The 15,030-nt window shown below is 45.6% G+C and overlaps 2 protein-coding genes across 6 annotated transcripts in view; one reads left to right on the forward strand and one right to left on the reverse strand.

Annotated features, from left to right (window-relative positions):
- Positions 1-15,030, reverse strand: part of rps15a (ribosomal protein S15a) — a 395,439-nt gene that overhangs the window by 334,322 nt on the left and 46,087 nt on the right. The window lies entirely within an intron of this gene.
- The window catches only part of xylt1 (xylosyltransferase I), a 67,797-nt gene that overhangs the window by 31,783 nt on the left and 20,984 nt on the right, over positions 1-15,030 (forward strand). The window contains exons 2-5 of the mRNA XM_084005858.1: positions 3,832-4,420; positions 9,746-9,918; positions 10,087-10,289; positions 14,492-14,572. Coding sequence (XP_083861984.1) covers positions 3,832-4,420; positions 9,746-9,918; positions 10,087-10,289; positions 14,492-14,572 — 1,046 coding nt within the window. The remainder of the gene's footprint in view (positions 1-3,831; positions 4,421-9,745; positions 9,919-10,086; positions 10,290-14,491; positions 14,573-15,030) is intronic.

Here is a 15,030-nt window from a genome sequence, read left to right on the forward strand (position 1 = left end):
TCTCTCAAAGGAGGCGGGCGGCGGCGAAACTGATACGTGCTGCTTCTTTGCTCTCCCTCGGCATCCCACGGGATAGTAAATGATGGCATTAGAGAGGGGGCGGGGGGGGGGGGGGGGGGTTAGATGAACTGCTTTCCTTCCCAGAGCGAGGGATGGTTCGTGGGCCATGGAGGTGGAGGAGGAGAAGAGGGATGAAGCTGGACAGGTGCTGAGAGAGAGATATGTGCTTTCCCCCCTTCTCACTGCTGCACAGGAGTTTGGGGGAGACTGAAGAGAAGGGGAGGGAGAGAGAAAAAAAGACAGGTGAAATATTTCCCCCTGTGGCACAGGAAATGGGGAAAAAGTGGAAAGGGCCAGCTCTGTATTGAGAAATGGACTGAACCATTCCCAGGAGGGGTGCTGATAGTCCCAGCCCCACAGGCCTCTCTCTCTAAATGTACCTGCCAGTGATGGATGATTTTAACGTTTACCCCCCTTCTTTTTCCTCACTGTGTGTGTGTGTGTGTGTGTGTGTGTGTGTGTGTGTGTGTGTGTGTACAACAGGCACACATGCCATGCAATCCTGGCATGGCCTCCTCGACACTCTCAGGCAGCAGCAAACACATCCGCTGTAACAATCAATAGCTACCCCCAGCTCCCCGTCTGCAGTCCAACATAACTCCTATCTTCAATGGCTGCCACTACTATTAATTCTGTGCCCCGCCACTTCCTGCTTAGAGCCCGGTGCCTGAGATTAAAGAGCTACACAGCAACCGGAGTCTTTTGCTCGCAGGAGGGGGGAACACAGTGTGAAGATTGTTTATCCAGAGGAATCTCCTCGGTGCCGGCTTACGACTCATTTTCATTTGCAGGGCCACATGGGGCTAACCTCAGCTCTTATCCGCGTCAATTAATTTGCAAGAAATCAACATCTTTGTGATGCCTCCCCCCCCCCCCCCGAAAAGAAAACAATTATAGCCAGCTGGGATGCCTTCAAAGCAGTAGTTTGAAACACAGCAATCTAATGTTAAAATGATTAATTGATTAATCAGGCAGTTGAGTAGTGTTAAGTCACTGTTGATGACTCATTCGTTTGCTGCTCACAGCTTCTCAAATGTGACAGTTTGCTGCTTTTGAGATATACGCGATTGTAAATTAAATATCTCTGGGTTCTGTGGCGTCGGGTTGGACAAAAGACACTCCTGCACCTGATTGTGACTGATGGGCTCTTTTTTCTTTACTCGCTAAAAATAGGGTTTTCTTCTCCCCCTCTACATTGCAATGTGCCGCTCTGAGTAATTACTGCGCATGTAATGTGATCAATCAATCAGTGTCACCTGCTGAGCTCAGACATATCATCTCATTATCGGTTCAGATACTAGATACAGACCATAGTCCCTCGTATTCAATACGTGGCCTTAGCACCACTCTTAGCTTGTTTTCCCTGACATTTGACATAATAAGAAATACGCTTATTGTCTGTATGGTAAATATAAAGCCGTGGCAAGTGGCTCGTTGGCGTAGCTCAGCATTGCTTGATTGGAGCCGTCCCTCAGCTGGTTGCCGGTTTGTGAGGTTTGAACAGACAAGAATCAATGTTGCTGGGTGGTAGACCCATTCCCAGTCATTTATCCTAACATGATAATGATGTATATTTCTATCTAAGAAGTCCCTGTCCACAATGTCAAACTTTTCCTTTTAATAAGCCTAATTATATTTTCTATAAATATCTCCATTTCACCTGACTTGAGAGGCTTTCCTTATTTCAGGCGAGATGGGACGCCTCCTCTATGAAATACAGCAGGGACTGCCGCGGTGCAGTTTTCTGATCCTAGACGTAGCAATGATAATATCTGAGAATATGGAGAACGCTTCATCAGCTAACATTTATTATCTATGTGCTGTAAGCAAAAGTGGATTTGTTCCGTTAAAATGGGGTTGAGGGACATTCGGGTGCTGTTGTTCTTAACATTTGCTCACTAGGACATTTTTTTTTTTCTGATTTAACTTTGTCCCACATCGACTTGTGTCTTGTGTAAGTTGGAAGCGAGAGTATCCGTTTCCCTACGGCAAACACTTGCTGAGTACTTGCTCTCTCCTTCCCTTAAACACACACACACACACACAAAAGCCACCAGAATCATTCACTGTACACACATAATCACGAATGCACACAGACTCATTTTACCTCTGCAAACATCCAGCGACTTGCACTGCATGGATTAGACCTCTAAAGCGTTCCCCCTTTTGAAACTCGGCAAGTAGGGATTTCTTTTAGGTGATCACCGGCCTAAGCAGCTGTTACACGCGGGATTAGCAGGTTCTGCCGTTCAGACAACACGGTCTGTTTAAACTGGCAGCGTGAAGAAAGAAGAGGAAGACAAGGAGGGGGAGCGTGAGGGGGGAGGTTGTGACAGGGAGGAGAGATGAAGTCGGGAGGAGAGAGAGAAAGGGAGGTGTGAGAAACGCGAAAAATGGGGAACAGACGATGGAGGAAGGGGAGCGAGATGCTGAGCAGAAGGGATGAGAGGTGAAAGGAGCAGAGCGGAGTCGGGATGTGTGAAGGGATGGAGGGGGAGGGGGGAGTCGAGACAAGTCAGAGACGCGTGGAGGGAGATGAGTGTAGAAGGAGGAGAGAGGAGATGAGAGGAGACGCACCAGTAAAGGTATCCAACGTTGTGAAAATCTGTCCTCTGCCAAGGAAGCAGCTTTAAAGGAGCTGACAATGACAATATTGTTTTGTGTCCTCCTCTGTTTTTCATCCTGTTTTTTTTATGTTCTTTGTTTCGCCTCTATTATATCATCCCCCTCTTGTCTTTGACTGTGAAAGTGTGTCATGCAGCCACTTTTGTAATTGCGCCGGTACGAGGTGTTTGCAGAGGAGGAAGGTTGATGGGCTGATAACAGGCCTGGCTTTAGGGGTGGAAAGACATTTCCACGCTGCCGGCTCGCAAAAAATGCATTTCACCTGATTCCCGCGTGTCTCTCACCTCTCCTGCCTCCGTTCCGCCTCTCGTTGTTCTACTTATCTCTCACTCTCCCCTTCCTCTTTCCTGTGTCTTGTAAACGGAGAAATGCATCAGGGAGCTCCATTCTTCCCCCGGCTGTCTAGCAAGGTGTGCAACAGCGCCATGGCATGCCAGGCAGCTTTCTTAGTTTTCCATTTGTGGCACATTTCACTGGAGCGAGCCAGCGCTTCCTGGGAGCAGAACTCATGCCTCGTGTCAGCGTTCCGTCTGCTGACCGTCCCCACTTTCACTCATTACCCTTTCCCCTCTCTCTGCTTTCCCCTGTGCCCCTCCTTTGCTTTCAGCCTACTCTGCCGGAAAGATAGGGGAATTGTACATTCATACACACACACACACACACACACACACTATCTCTCATATGCAGACACACGGTGCTGACAAGTGCAGCCTTTTCCAGTCACATGCCGCACCACTACAATTTCTTCACATTCTCATGTGGCGCCGCCGAAGAAGGAAATGCACACAGGCGCATAAACACCAAACACCCACACAAACTCACAGTCACATTCTGGCCCTTTATCCCTTCCTGGTAATCTGTTTACGGAGCGCCGGACCCATTTGAGGGAGAATTTAATTGAAACGGGGCTAATCTGATGATGGCACGGAGCGGCAGAGCCCTCGGGGGCCCCCGCTTCACCTCCGGTTCGGTTCCACCTGGTAGTCGTCACGCTAAATACTCGGCACTTCATTCCGTGACTCGCCGTTTCGACGCAGCGCCCTCGACTCGTACGTCGCCGCGTCGATCGTTAATCCGACATTTGATGTGCACCGTGCTCGTTCAATTCTGATCTTGGTTTTCTTGTTTGTTGTTCTCTTCATCCAGGATGGATATTACTCTCACCGGCCAAAGGAGAAAAGCAGAGTGGACAGCAACAACGAGAACTCCGTGCCCAAAGACTTTGAGAACATTGATAACAGTAACTTTGGTGCGCGCTCACAGCCGAACCGGCAGTCTGTCGGCGCCACCAGCAGCAAGCAGCAGCGGGAGCACCTGCAGGAGAAGGCCCACGCCCAGCAGCAGACCTGGCGGGACAGCTCCCCGAGTCTGGGCCGCAGCTCAAACGAAGTGCTGCCCGTAGGCCAGCAGCCGCTGGCTGTCGGAAACAATGCCTCCTACCCGGGTGGTCAGGGCATCGCAGAAGTGTCGTGGCAACACTACCGCGCTTCACAGGCCCAGCAGTCCCAGTCACAGCACAGGCATCAGCACCCACACAGGAGGCAGGCCACCGCGGCGCCGCTGGGCGTGACCTACGATGAGCCACCGAAGTGCGAGATCAGCGGGAAGGAAGTAATTTCAGCTCTATCGAGGGCGAAGAGCAAGGAGTGCCGGCAACAGATCGCCGAGGTGTACTGCCGACACAGGGAAGGGCAGTTAATGCCGGAGATGGTCACTCGCTACTGCCCCCTTGAGGGTGAGTCCATCATCCTAATTACTTTGGTTGATTATTTGATTTCAGTCAATGCAGATGGTTACATCGGTTAGTGCAGCCGCTTTGTATTCTGCACAAACGTGGTCTCGCTGAATGGGTCGATATCTATCAAGCTTCCCTGATTGTTGAGTTCCAAATGGTTGTTATGTCATGTGATACCATGAATGTACAACATCTGATGCAACTAACATTCCATTTTCATGACGAAATAACCAACAATTAATGTTAAAGTCTCGAATAAATACCTCCTATGTTACTATTTATTGAGCATGTAACATAGTGTGGATTTGATGGAAAATGCTGACAACGCAGGCAAATAACCTGCCATGCATTTTAATTTGAATGTTGTCAAGCTCTGATTGGTGCACAGAAATACACAACCTTTTCGCAACTGACCTTTACATTAATTGTGAGAAATACGGGAGAAACAAAAAGTTTAGGGTCATGTGGGACCTTATTGCTCATAGAGTTTGTTTTTAGCTGAATGTCTAAAAACGACTATTAGGTTCAGTCAACCGAGTTGATCTCAGAAACACTAATGCTGGTTTAGAGGCCTTTCTTGCCAAACATATGTATGATGTTTATGGATGTGTGTTTGCACTCATATTGCTGTGAGATATATGAGGATAAATAAACCCTCCGAATTCAGCGCTTATGTGAGAGTAGTGAGGGAGGAGTCGCTCTTAAGACCTTCTTACTGCAGCGCTCCTTAAACAAGTGTTCATCTGAAGTCACTTTAAAAAAAACTTCTCAAATAGATTCAAAATTAGGAAATCAATAAGCTATTAGAAGTTTATCCTTGAGTTGATTATTCTATGAGACTTAAACGTATAAAATGCAAAGAAGAACCTCCTGCAAATAATACAGACGGCTTGTCAATATCCTTTCATTGTTTTTTTCACAATATGTCCTCCTACTCGCTGCTGCACAAGTTATTTTTAATAGCAAAAAAAAGTAATAATATCCGCAGAGCTAAGTACAAAGAGTGTGACCAGTTTATTACATGGTCAAATATTTCCTCTTCTCGTAATTGCAATTCCCCTCCAAGGCAAGACATTCCTTTTTTTCGCCTATATATAATTGGCAAATTATTGGAGAAAATAGAGATGCTGCTTGTCCAAATTACTTTCCAATTTTTGTTTGTTTCGCCGAGCCGGACACAAAACACGCTTCTTTCTTTATCTCCAACTCAAAGAATCTATGGACATCAGCAGTCTGGTTGTGGATTCTGTAAACCCTAATCTGTTGCTGCTGCCGCCTTTGGTGGGCAGCACACACGCATTTGCACACATGGTAAGGGACTGAATGCAGTGTGGACAGCAGTGGGGGAGAGGAGAAAGCCATTATACATCCTGCCTGTTCTAGTCAGATACCTTCACGGCCCTTGCTCGCATTAAGAGCTCCAAGAGGTGCCATGACAGAGCAACTTTTGTACATTCTCCTTCCCAAGAGGAGGAGTATCGTTTGTCTGTGCCTAAGCTCCTGTCATATCACACAGCAACTCGCCATCCCACTCAAACTGACACTTTGATCAAAGGAGACAAAGAAACCGAAAAGGGCTTTCCCCTGGCGGCTGGACTGCAACAACACGACAGCTTAATTAAATCACTTTTCTTTCTTACTCTCAGTCTGCCTGCTGCCTCCCTTCTGTTATCTCTCTCTCTCTCTCTCTCTCTCTCTCTCTCTCTCTCTCTCTCTCTCTCTCTCTCACTCTCTCTCTCTGTCTCTCTCTCTCTCTCTCTCTCTCTCTCTCTCTAGTGCCCCATCCCAATTCTAGTCCTAACCTTGTTAACAGATAATTGTCCAATTTGATTTGATCGGCATGCCGTCCTTGAGGCCTTGGCTAGATTAGCAATTGTGATAGCTCTGGAATTAGCATTATTGAATACAGGGGGAACATGTTCACTCTCTCTTCCTCCCATATGCTAACCTGGCTAATAATGATATAACTGGGCTGAGCCGCCCTAGCATGTAGCTTTAACCTCGTGGCCTTGTACTGACAGGGATTGTATAAATCATATTTAAAGCTGCTATGATCAATATATTTATATATTTATTTATATATCAATCAAATCATCATGTGTAATGTGAATGCACAAGCCCAAAGAAAACCTAACTAAGTTCCCCTCAGCTGTGATCTAAGGGTCATGGTTCACTGTTCTCAGTTAGGTCAAAATCTTCTATCGTGATATCGATCTATTTCTGAAAATGAATTAAGTGAATAGTCATTATATGAAATAACGTTGCATAAAGATGCACTGTTACCGATGACTCAAATAGCTGGATTGGGTATCGGATACCATTATTTTAATAAATAACAAATGACTGCATTTCTATTTCTGTATTTATTGGTTACATTTTGTTTTACAAAGTAATGTTTAAGTCAAGCCTGATCTTGCCTTACACAGAAAGAAGGATCCTGGTCACTTCCACACTGTGAGGCATTCAGCTTATTGGTTCAACACTGGTGTGAATGTAAATAGAAAATGACAGTTTCAAATGAAAAAAAGAAATCCATATTTCCAGTTCTACACTGACAGTTTACATGCACGCACACAAATACAAAGTAAATGGTACAGCTTGGTTAAACTTCTCTTTGGGGTTCTCGTAAGCAGAATCCTTGAGGAGTAAGAACAATAAAGCTGAAGAAAGTCCTGCACCCAGTTGGGAAACACTACTTACAGTTTATTTGAACCAACATTTGGGCTCCGAATGGACCTTTACACATTGTTCTCCACCATTATTAAGCGGAGAGGACTCTCTCCTGCGCTGAATGCACTATTGTATTCTGGAGTAATTGAGCTTAAATGTTGTTGAAGCTGGAAGGTTTCCAGGTTGGAGTCCAGCTTGTTAATCACATTGAACTGAGTGGCTTCAATGCAATGGAAAAATAAAACTGCAAAGTTTCGAATGATGTTCACTCAAATAATTTGAGGTCTCGATTCTTTTGGGAAATGTCTATGAATGAATCTGTGAACAGGCCATATCAACTGAAGAGGTGATAATATGGCAGCTTTGCATTCAGTGGTTCCCCCCCCCCCCCCTTCGGGGACATTTTAAACTTGGTACAAGCCCTTTGGGACGTACAGTAGCTCGACCTCTTGTTCTAAGCTCTACCACCATTGAGACGGAGGATAAGAGCCCGAAGTTACGCAAGATGATGGTAGAAGAAGAGTCAGGTGACAGCAGATAAGATAGAGAGGTAGTTGGGAAGGATGATTAAGAGTGATGAGTTAAAGGGGGGGGTTCTGTTTCTTCTTTTAGGGGAAAGAAAACGCCTGCGGTGTCTTCAGATGTGTTCGGAAAATATGTATGAAGCTCATTTGCAGATAAACACACTTGCTCAACAAAACTGACAGTAAAATTCAAGTTCTCTCACCTCACACAGATACACACACACACACACACACACAGCAGTGCTCATTAGTTCAGCTAGCTGGCATAGCACACACTCTCAAAGTGCTTTGTGAAGTGACTGGCCAATTATCCGTGTGCAAAGCAAACCAGTGAACCTTCTTAGCTGGCCACCAATTACCGTCCAATCTGATATGGCCCACAGCAGATTTCCCCCCTGAGCTGTCTCACACACACACACACACACACACACACACACACACACACACACACACACACACACACTAGCACACACACGTCCACACACAAGCAGAGAGAGAGAGAGGGAAGCAAAAAATAAGTATGAGTGACTGACAGGAGCCGCAGCCAACTGGGGCCAAATGGAGCCAAGAGAGCGTGTCATTAACCCCGAACCTTGTGGTCAACCTTTTAACAAAAGCCATGTCGGACACCTGCCCTTAAATTTGAATGAATGAGATTAGTTGAACATGAGGGACCAGGCCTTCTTAGCCCTGTCCCTCATGAAGAGATGACACGCCGGACACTTGCCCTTAAATCTTTGAGTAATTACAGGAACCCTTGGGCCAGATGGGGGAGAGGAGCCGGGAGGGGCTTCTTTCTTCTTCTTTTTGTTGAGGAGTAACCCTCAGGGGGAATGAAACAGCCCCCATCTCTGTATTCCCTCAGCTTCCTCTACTCCTTCAGCACAGACGGGCTCTTGGGAGCTGAAGTCCCAAATTGAAGTCATTAATCTCCTTAAAAGCGCATTCTGTGAACAAACATGTCTCGTGGGCTGCGTTTGCACACGTGCTGTAATGACTTAACGTTTAAAAACACAATCTGCGATCGATGTTGCCGGAGCGGACCTGCAGGAAGATCCAGGAAGGTTTTCTTCAGGTTTACGACGCGCCAGTGTTTGTTTTTGAGCGGTTAAGGGTGGTACGAAAACCAGCTTTGCGAGGCTAGCTCTCTAGAGATGGTTGGAACTGTTTAATTTGACAGTGGCTTGGCAGGCCGCGACCGTGGCGGTGGCCTGTGCGCTGCTTTCTGTTGCCGTTTGTGTGAAATCCAAGGCATCTTCTGGGAGTTTTCTGTCCGAGAGGAATGATGGCACATTGTCAAGCCGTGCTCCACCCTGGAAGCCCCAGAGGAATCTCTTATAGGATTCCTGTCTGAGTGAGGATAGTAGTTACAGTGTGTGGAGTGTCTGGTTGAAATTGTCATAGTCCCAAGAAAATGGATGGGCGAGTCATGGTTGTGTGGTATGTTTGTTTTTTCCACAGCAGAGTCTGAGTTAGCTGTATGCCTTTTTGTTCTTATTTAATCATTTATTTATACCTTACTTGTAGGCGTTCTGTCCGTGTGCATGATACTGTCCGACCTGCCTGGGAACATCTGAAGTGTTCAAATGACACAGGGGAGAGCAAATGGAAGTTACCCGTTGTACAGCCAGTGTTTTTCAAGGCATAATTACCGTGTTATAGTCTTCGTACTTCTTCGAGGGGGCACATTGATTGCTAGCTCTAAAACTTCCTCAGTACCGTCTGTGGCGCACTAAATGTGAAATACCTACAGAATGTTCACGTGTGACATTCTTTATTATGAATATGCTAATCATGCCCACTCCAACCGCTACTTACTGTGTTGCCTAGCAATCTGGCTGTTTAGCTATTTATGTATATTGTTTAATGAAAGAATAACGTCTAATTATCATTAATAACTGTATTCATTATGCATCCCTCTGGGATATTTATAGGCATAAACCATGCAAGTATCATGAGTGATGGTGCTGTTTGTGCAGCCTCCCATAGATGATCAAATAAAGAACAGATTTGCCAATCAAACATGCAAACAACCCCTGATTATCTTACTGATGAAGAATCCGTGTAATGCTGCATGACTTAAATATAGTTAGCTCATGATAACATAACTGTTGTCTTTTATACCTCACAGGTAAAGCCAACGCTAACGTCCAATGGGATGAGGACTCGGCTGAGAGCTTCCCGTCCAAACCAGTCAGAATAGCCTTTGTGTTGGTGGTCCATGGACGAGCCTCTCGCCAGTTTCAACGCCTCTTCAAAGCCATCTACCACACCTCGCATTACTACTACATACACATCGATCAGGTGGGCCCATGTGTCTTTTACGCCCTTTGAATCCTTCGTTTGATCAGAGGAAGACTGATTCGAATATCACAATTTAATGTGTTTCTCAACGTGTCAAATTGAATCGCTTGGTATTCGGATACTAGTACTAGTACTAGTCAGTGTGTGATCGTTTCCTTTTTGTTTCAGCGCTCTAACTACCTGCACAGGCAGGTGCATGCCTTGGCTACCCAGTATCCTAATGTGAGGGTGACACCGTGGCGCATGGCCACCATCTGGGGCGGTGCCAGTCTGCTGACCATGTATCTTCGCAGCATGGCTGACCTGCTGGCCATGAGGGACTGGAACTGGGATTTCTTCATCAACCTCAGTGCTGCCGACTACCCCATCAGGTAACGAAGATTGATCGTACATTGGGGGGGGGGTTCAGGGAAGGGCAGCAGGGTGGACCTGAGGGAGGCGTAGTCGGGTCGTTTCTTAAAGAATGGCCCCTGTAAGGACAATGAAGTGAGGTGCAGGTGGAAAGCCTCCACAGTAATATAGGTGACAAAGGCAGTCACCATGCGTGAACAACAATACTTGAGCGCTCTCAGCCAATATGGAGGAAATTCAATACACACCGGTCGGGGCCCCTGCGGTTAACTGTGAGCTTTAAATAAAGAGTCACTCCAAACCAAACAGATCAATGAGGTAGAACCTCGGCTTTTCTCAAACACTATTTGTTCACACCTTCTCCTCCCTAGCTGCTTCCTTGCTTGCACTCTCTTGAATGGGATACATGGTGAACTGATTACAATTTAATTGCCCAGGGTCAATATCTATTGACTCACCAGGCCTATTGTGTACTGTACAGTCCGAAAGTCATCTCCCGGCTCCGAAACATCCCCTTTAAGAGGCCGTAAAAGGTAATTAACGACACAAAAAGTGTACGCCAAGTGGACATGAAGTCATGGAAATAGCCAAGGAGAGTTTTTGTCACTTTTTTTATTTTTTATTCTAGTTTATAGTCCTCTTGGGAGTTCAGGCTCTGCTGGGTTTTTGATGTAGCTCTGCAGAAGCCAATTAAGATCCTCCTATTAGGAGAGAGTTATCTCTTCTGCACAGCCAGATGTCCACCAGTTGAATTTAGACAAGCTGTAATGGCCACTGGGTAAAAAGAAGCAGGATCTGATGTCTCCACAGCTGGAGCTAAGATGCAGGGACAATTGTGGATTTTTCTTCATAGACGGGTTCGGTCTGGTTGTGCGTGCTTGTTTTTGACCATATCAGTGAACGCTGCCGACACGTCGTCTGTTTGTCTTTGTGTCGGTGTGTCTGTGTTTATGTCGACATAGTTCTGTGTGTCTGTCTGCGTATGTGCTTGGTGCACATTCATCCCGTCTGTACACTCGTCTGTCTGTCTGTCAGAGCACGATTAAAAGGTATTTGCGAGTGCATGCACCGAGACGCTGCTTTCTTCCCGTCTTTTACCCCCCTCATTTACATGAGGATGATGTCGAGAAAAGGGCTGACAGTGGAGGTTTAAAGCCCCATCTGTTTGGGAAAGGAAACGATTGATGGAGCGAAAGAGGGAGCCGAGAGGCAGAAATGACAGGGAGTGGTGAAGGAGCGAGCAATAAGCGGCGAGGGGTAGGGGAACAAGAGGGAACTGCATGTTTTGAATCCATGCAATATCGAAATATGGAAATGGACAATCTTGTACTTGTGCATTTGTAACCACAGCTTGGACTTGACCAAGTCTGCACACTGCATATTTATTAAGTTCAACTTGTAAATGTGCTTCTTTTTTAAGTGGCAGGCCCGGGAGAGGGAGCCTAAAGCAAAAGCCTATTCTGCTGTTTTGTCGTTGAGAATCTTTTCTGATTTCTTTGGGAACGGGATCAGGCAGAAAGAGAGAGATGTATGTAAGATCTATGAATAAGCAGATGTCTGTGCATGCATGTGTTAAGCTTCCAGTTTGCTTCAACAGAATTGAGTGTCTGATGGTCAAATAGCTTTGGAAAGCCACTGCTCCCACACCTTGGGGTGTGATACTCTACCAGTCTTCCCTAAATGTACGTTAAAGTTAAAGCATTTATGGTCCCAGACTTTCCAAATGGCACTCGTTTGTCCATACTGCGCAGGTGCAGGCTGCTGTTGTTATCAGTGGGACTGGAGACAAGCATTATTTCCCCTCTAATTCCCTGATAATGTCTGTCCTGCCGCATGGATGGCTCTCAAAGGCAAACCCAGAGCCCCTCACACCCGCAGAGGGCTGTGTGTCCAGGGGCAGATATGCTGTCTATGAGTGTGTGTGTGTGTGTGTGTGTGTGTGTGTGTGTGTGTGTGTGTGTGTGTGTGTGTGTGTGTGTGTGTGTGTGTGTGTTCAGAGAGGCCAGAGGATGAGTTACACGCTTGCTTTGTCAGAGTACAACCCTCTTTCCCAGCTTTTATCTACACACTCTCCTTGCTTTTACCTCCTTTTTTCCCCCTTTAAAGCCCCTTTTCTTAGTCTTTACCACTGCTTTTAAGAAGTCTGAGCTTTGCGAGACAATGACTGGCTGCAGGCGTCATATCTTCTAATCTCCTTCACTTTGTCATCTCTGTCTCTGAGAAAAAGGTTGTATCTCATATTTTAGCTTTGTTCTATAAGTGATAGGTGTCATTTCTCTGTTCTGGGAGAAAAAAAAGCCATTTATTACCAGCCAACCTACTTGAAAAATATTTTTTTTGATGTCTAAAAAATAACTTTTACAGAACTTTAGTCATTTTTCCAGGACAATGGTGATGAACGTATGATTCATCTCTCATCTGTCTCTGCAGGTAGTCAGAGTATGTTCATAACCCCACAATCCACTTCAATCCCCCTCTGGAATTGTATAGTTAAATGCCGTGTTGTAAAAAAAAAAAAAAAGGCACTTTATTAATTTAACAGTAAGACCATGGAAGCGGAACAGTGACGTATAGCGATGAAAGTTTAAATGGCCGTGATGTTGAAAGTGTGCACATTTTTACGCTGTACCTGGCGGGTTAGACGAGCACGGCGGCAGGTTATGTGTGTGCGTTACAGTAATGTGTGCGTGTGAATACCGCTGTGAGACAGAGCAGCCACAGGGCTGACAGTAAGCAAACTAGACCCAGTGGACGGGGTGACCGCTCAGGTGGCAAATCTGGAGCTTGACATGAATTCCCCTCACTCTGTGTGTGTGTGCATGGCTGCATGCCTACGAGCATTTCTGTCTGTGCGTCTACATTGCATTGTCTGTGTGCACGCCAGCAGATACACAGTGCATGTGTGTGTGTGTGTGTGTGTTGGGGGGGCGTAGAGATGACGACTGCATATGGCTGTGCAGCACATCATCAGTTAGGCTTTATGGCTCAGGACCTCCTAAGATAAGCCCCCCAGGCTGTGAAATTGCTCCTTGAAGAGAAAATGACATTAATATGCGCTTGTCCCTCCCCCCAATGATCCTTGAGCTTTTTACCGGGGCCTCGCTGCTCTTTTAGAAAGGCAAGCCAAGCCATCACGAAAAGCTCCACCACAGATGAAATGTTCGAGCCATTGACTGTGGCATAGCCTGCAGAGCAAAGCTTTTAGCCTGTCTGGCCCCGCATGTGAAGAAGTCAACTGCTCTATAATGTAACAGCAGCATGAAGTCATTCATCAAAATCATGGCTGGCACAATCTTTTTGTATAATCCAAAATAGTTTTAAGGGGCGTGAAGGGACTGAGGGGCTGACAATGAGAGCAGCCGAGGGCTTGAAATGTGACTCAATGACCCAAATGTGAAGTGTTTCTCAATGACACTAAAGTACGCCTTGTTCGTTTTTCGTTGTTGCTAAACTGTCGTGATTGGTCCGTCAGATCTCAAGTTGCTGGAATATTGTCCAAAGCTGATGGGGACACGATGCAGCTCGCAGATTCAGCCCATGCAAACAGAAAATGTCGTTTTAAGGGATTTTGTTGTACCTTATGTGCTTTTAAACATGTATTTAGAGGATCGTTAAATATTCAAAAACTCCAAACCTCGGCTAATTAGACTTAATTCTGATTCTGATACTGTAAAAACACAAATACAGGAATCTCCTTTGTGAATTACCTAAAACAGTTTGAACAGAATCTAATTGAGAAACTATATTTTCAGAGCCTTAATACAAGGTAGAGCATCTTTTGCTTATAAAAGTGATTCAAACACACACCTCTGACCAATGATATCGCATTAGTCATGTGTGGGTTTATACAGGATCACGGGCGAGATTAGCAAGTTGCCCCGAACCATACTTGATTGAAAATATTTATTCAAACGCCCCCATGTTTGAGTCATTAAAAGTATGTTATCATTTTCAGAAAAAGGATGAGTGGATTTGGTATGATTTCACATACCTTTTATATATAAGAGATAATTCAATAATGAATCAGGGACACACAATTAGTTATTGTTACAATTTTTATTTCACTGTGTCTTTAAGGAACTTTTTTATAGCAAGCAGTAGCAGATGGATCTATTTGCATAATTTTCCCCGCATTGTACCTTTATCTACTGTAATCGGTGTACCAGCTAGGTCTCCCCATATGTTTCCCAGTCAAAAACAAAGTAATTTCCTTCCATTTCAGGACCAACAACCAGCTGGTGGCCTTCCTGTCCAAATACAGAGACATGAACTTCATCAAATCCCACGGCAGAGACAACGCCAGGTGAGATGCACATTTTTCAAATTTCATTTTAATCTCCCCACGACCTTTCTCTTACTCTCTGGCTAACTCTCTGTGTTTGCCTCTCTTACTCACACACAGCACCACCTAATTGCACACACACACACACACACACACACACACACACACACACACACACACACACACACACACACACACACACACACACACACACAAAGCACACTTCTGCCATGGCTTGGTCACTGAATCATAATACAATTAGCTCCCATCTGTGGCTTCATTAATTAACCTTCTTTGTGTGGTGAGCGAGGTCGCTGCCAGAATGCCCATTTCCTGCCGCCACCACGCTGCCACCCTCCACTTTATGCTTCATCACACACACACACACACACGCAAAACACCCATCATCGCCCGACACTGTGGGCAAAAATACCCCCGAAACACTTGAAATATATATATATTTAAATAATCATCCAGCA

Source organism: Eutrigla gurnardus, assembly GCF_963514095.1.
Source record: "Eutrigla gurnardus genome assembly, chromosome: 3".
In the NCBI taxonomy this organism is placed as follows: domain Eukaryota; kingdom Metazoa; phylum Chordata; class Actinopteri; order Perciformes; family Triglidae; genus Eutrigla; species Eutrigla gurnardus.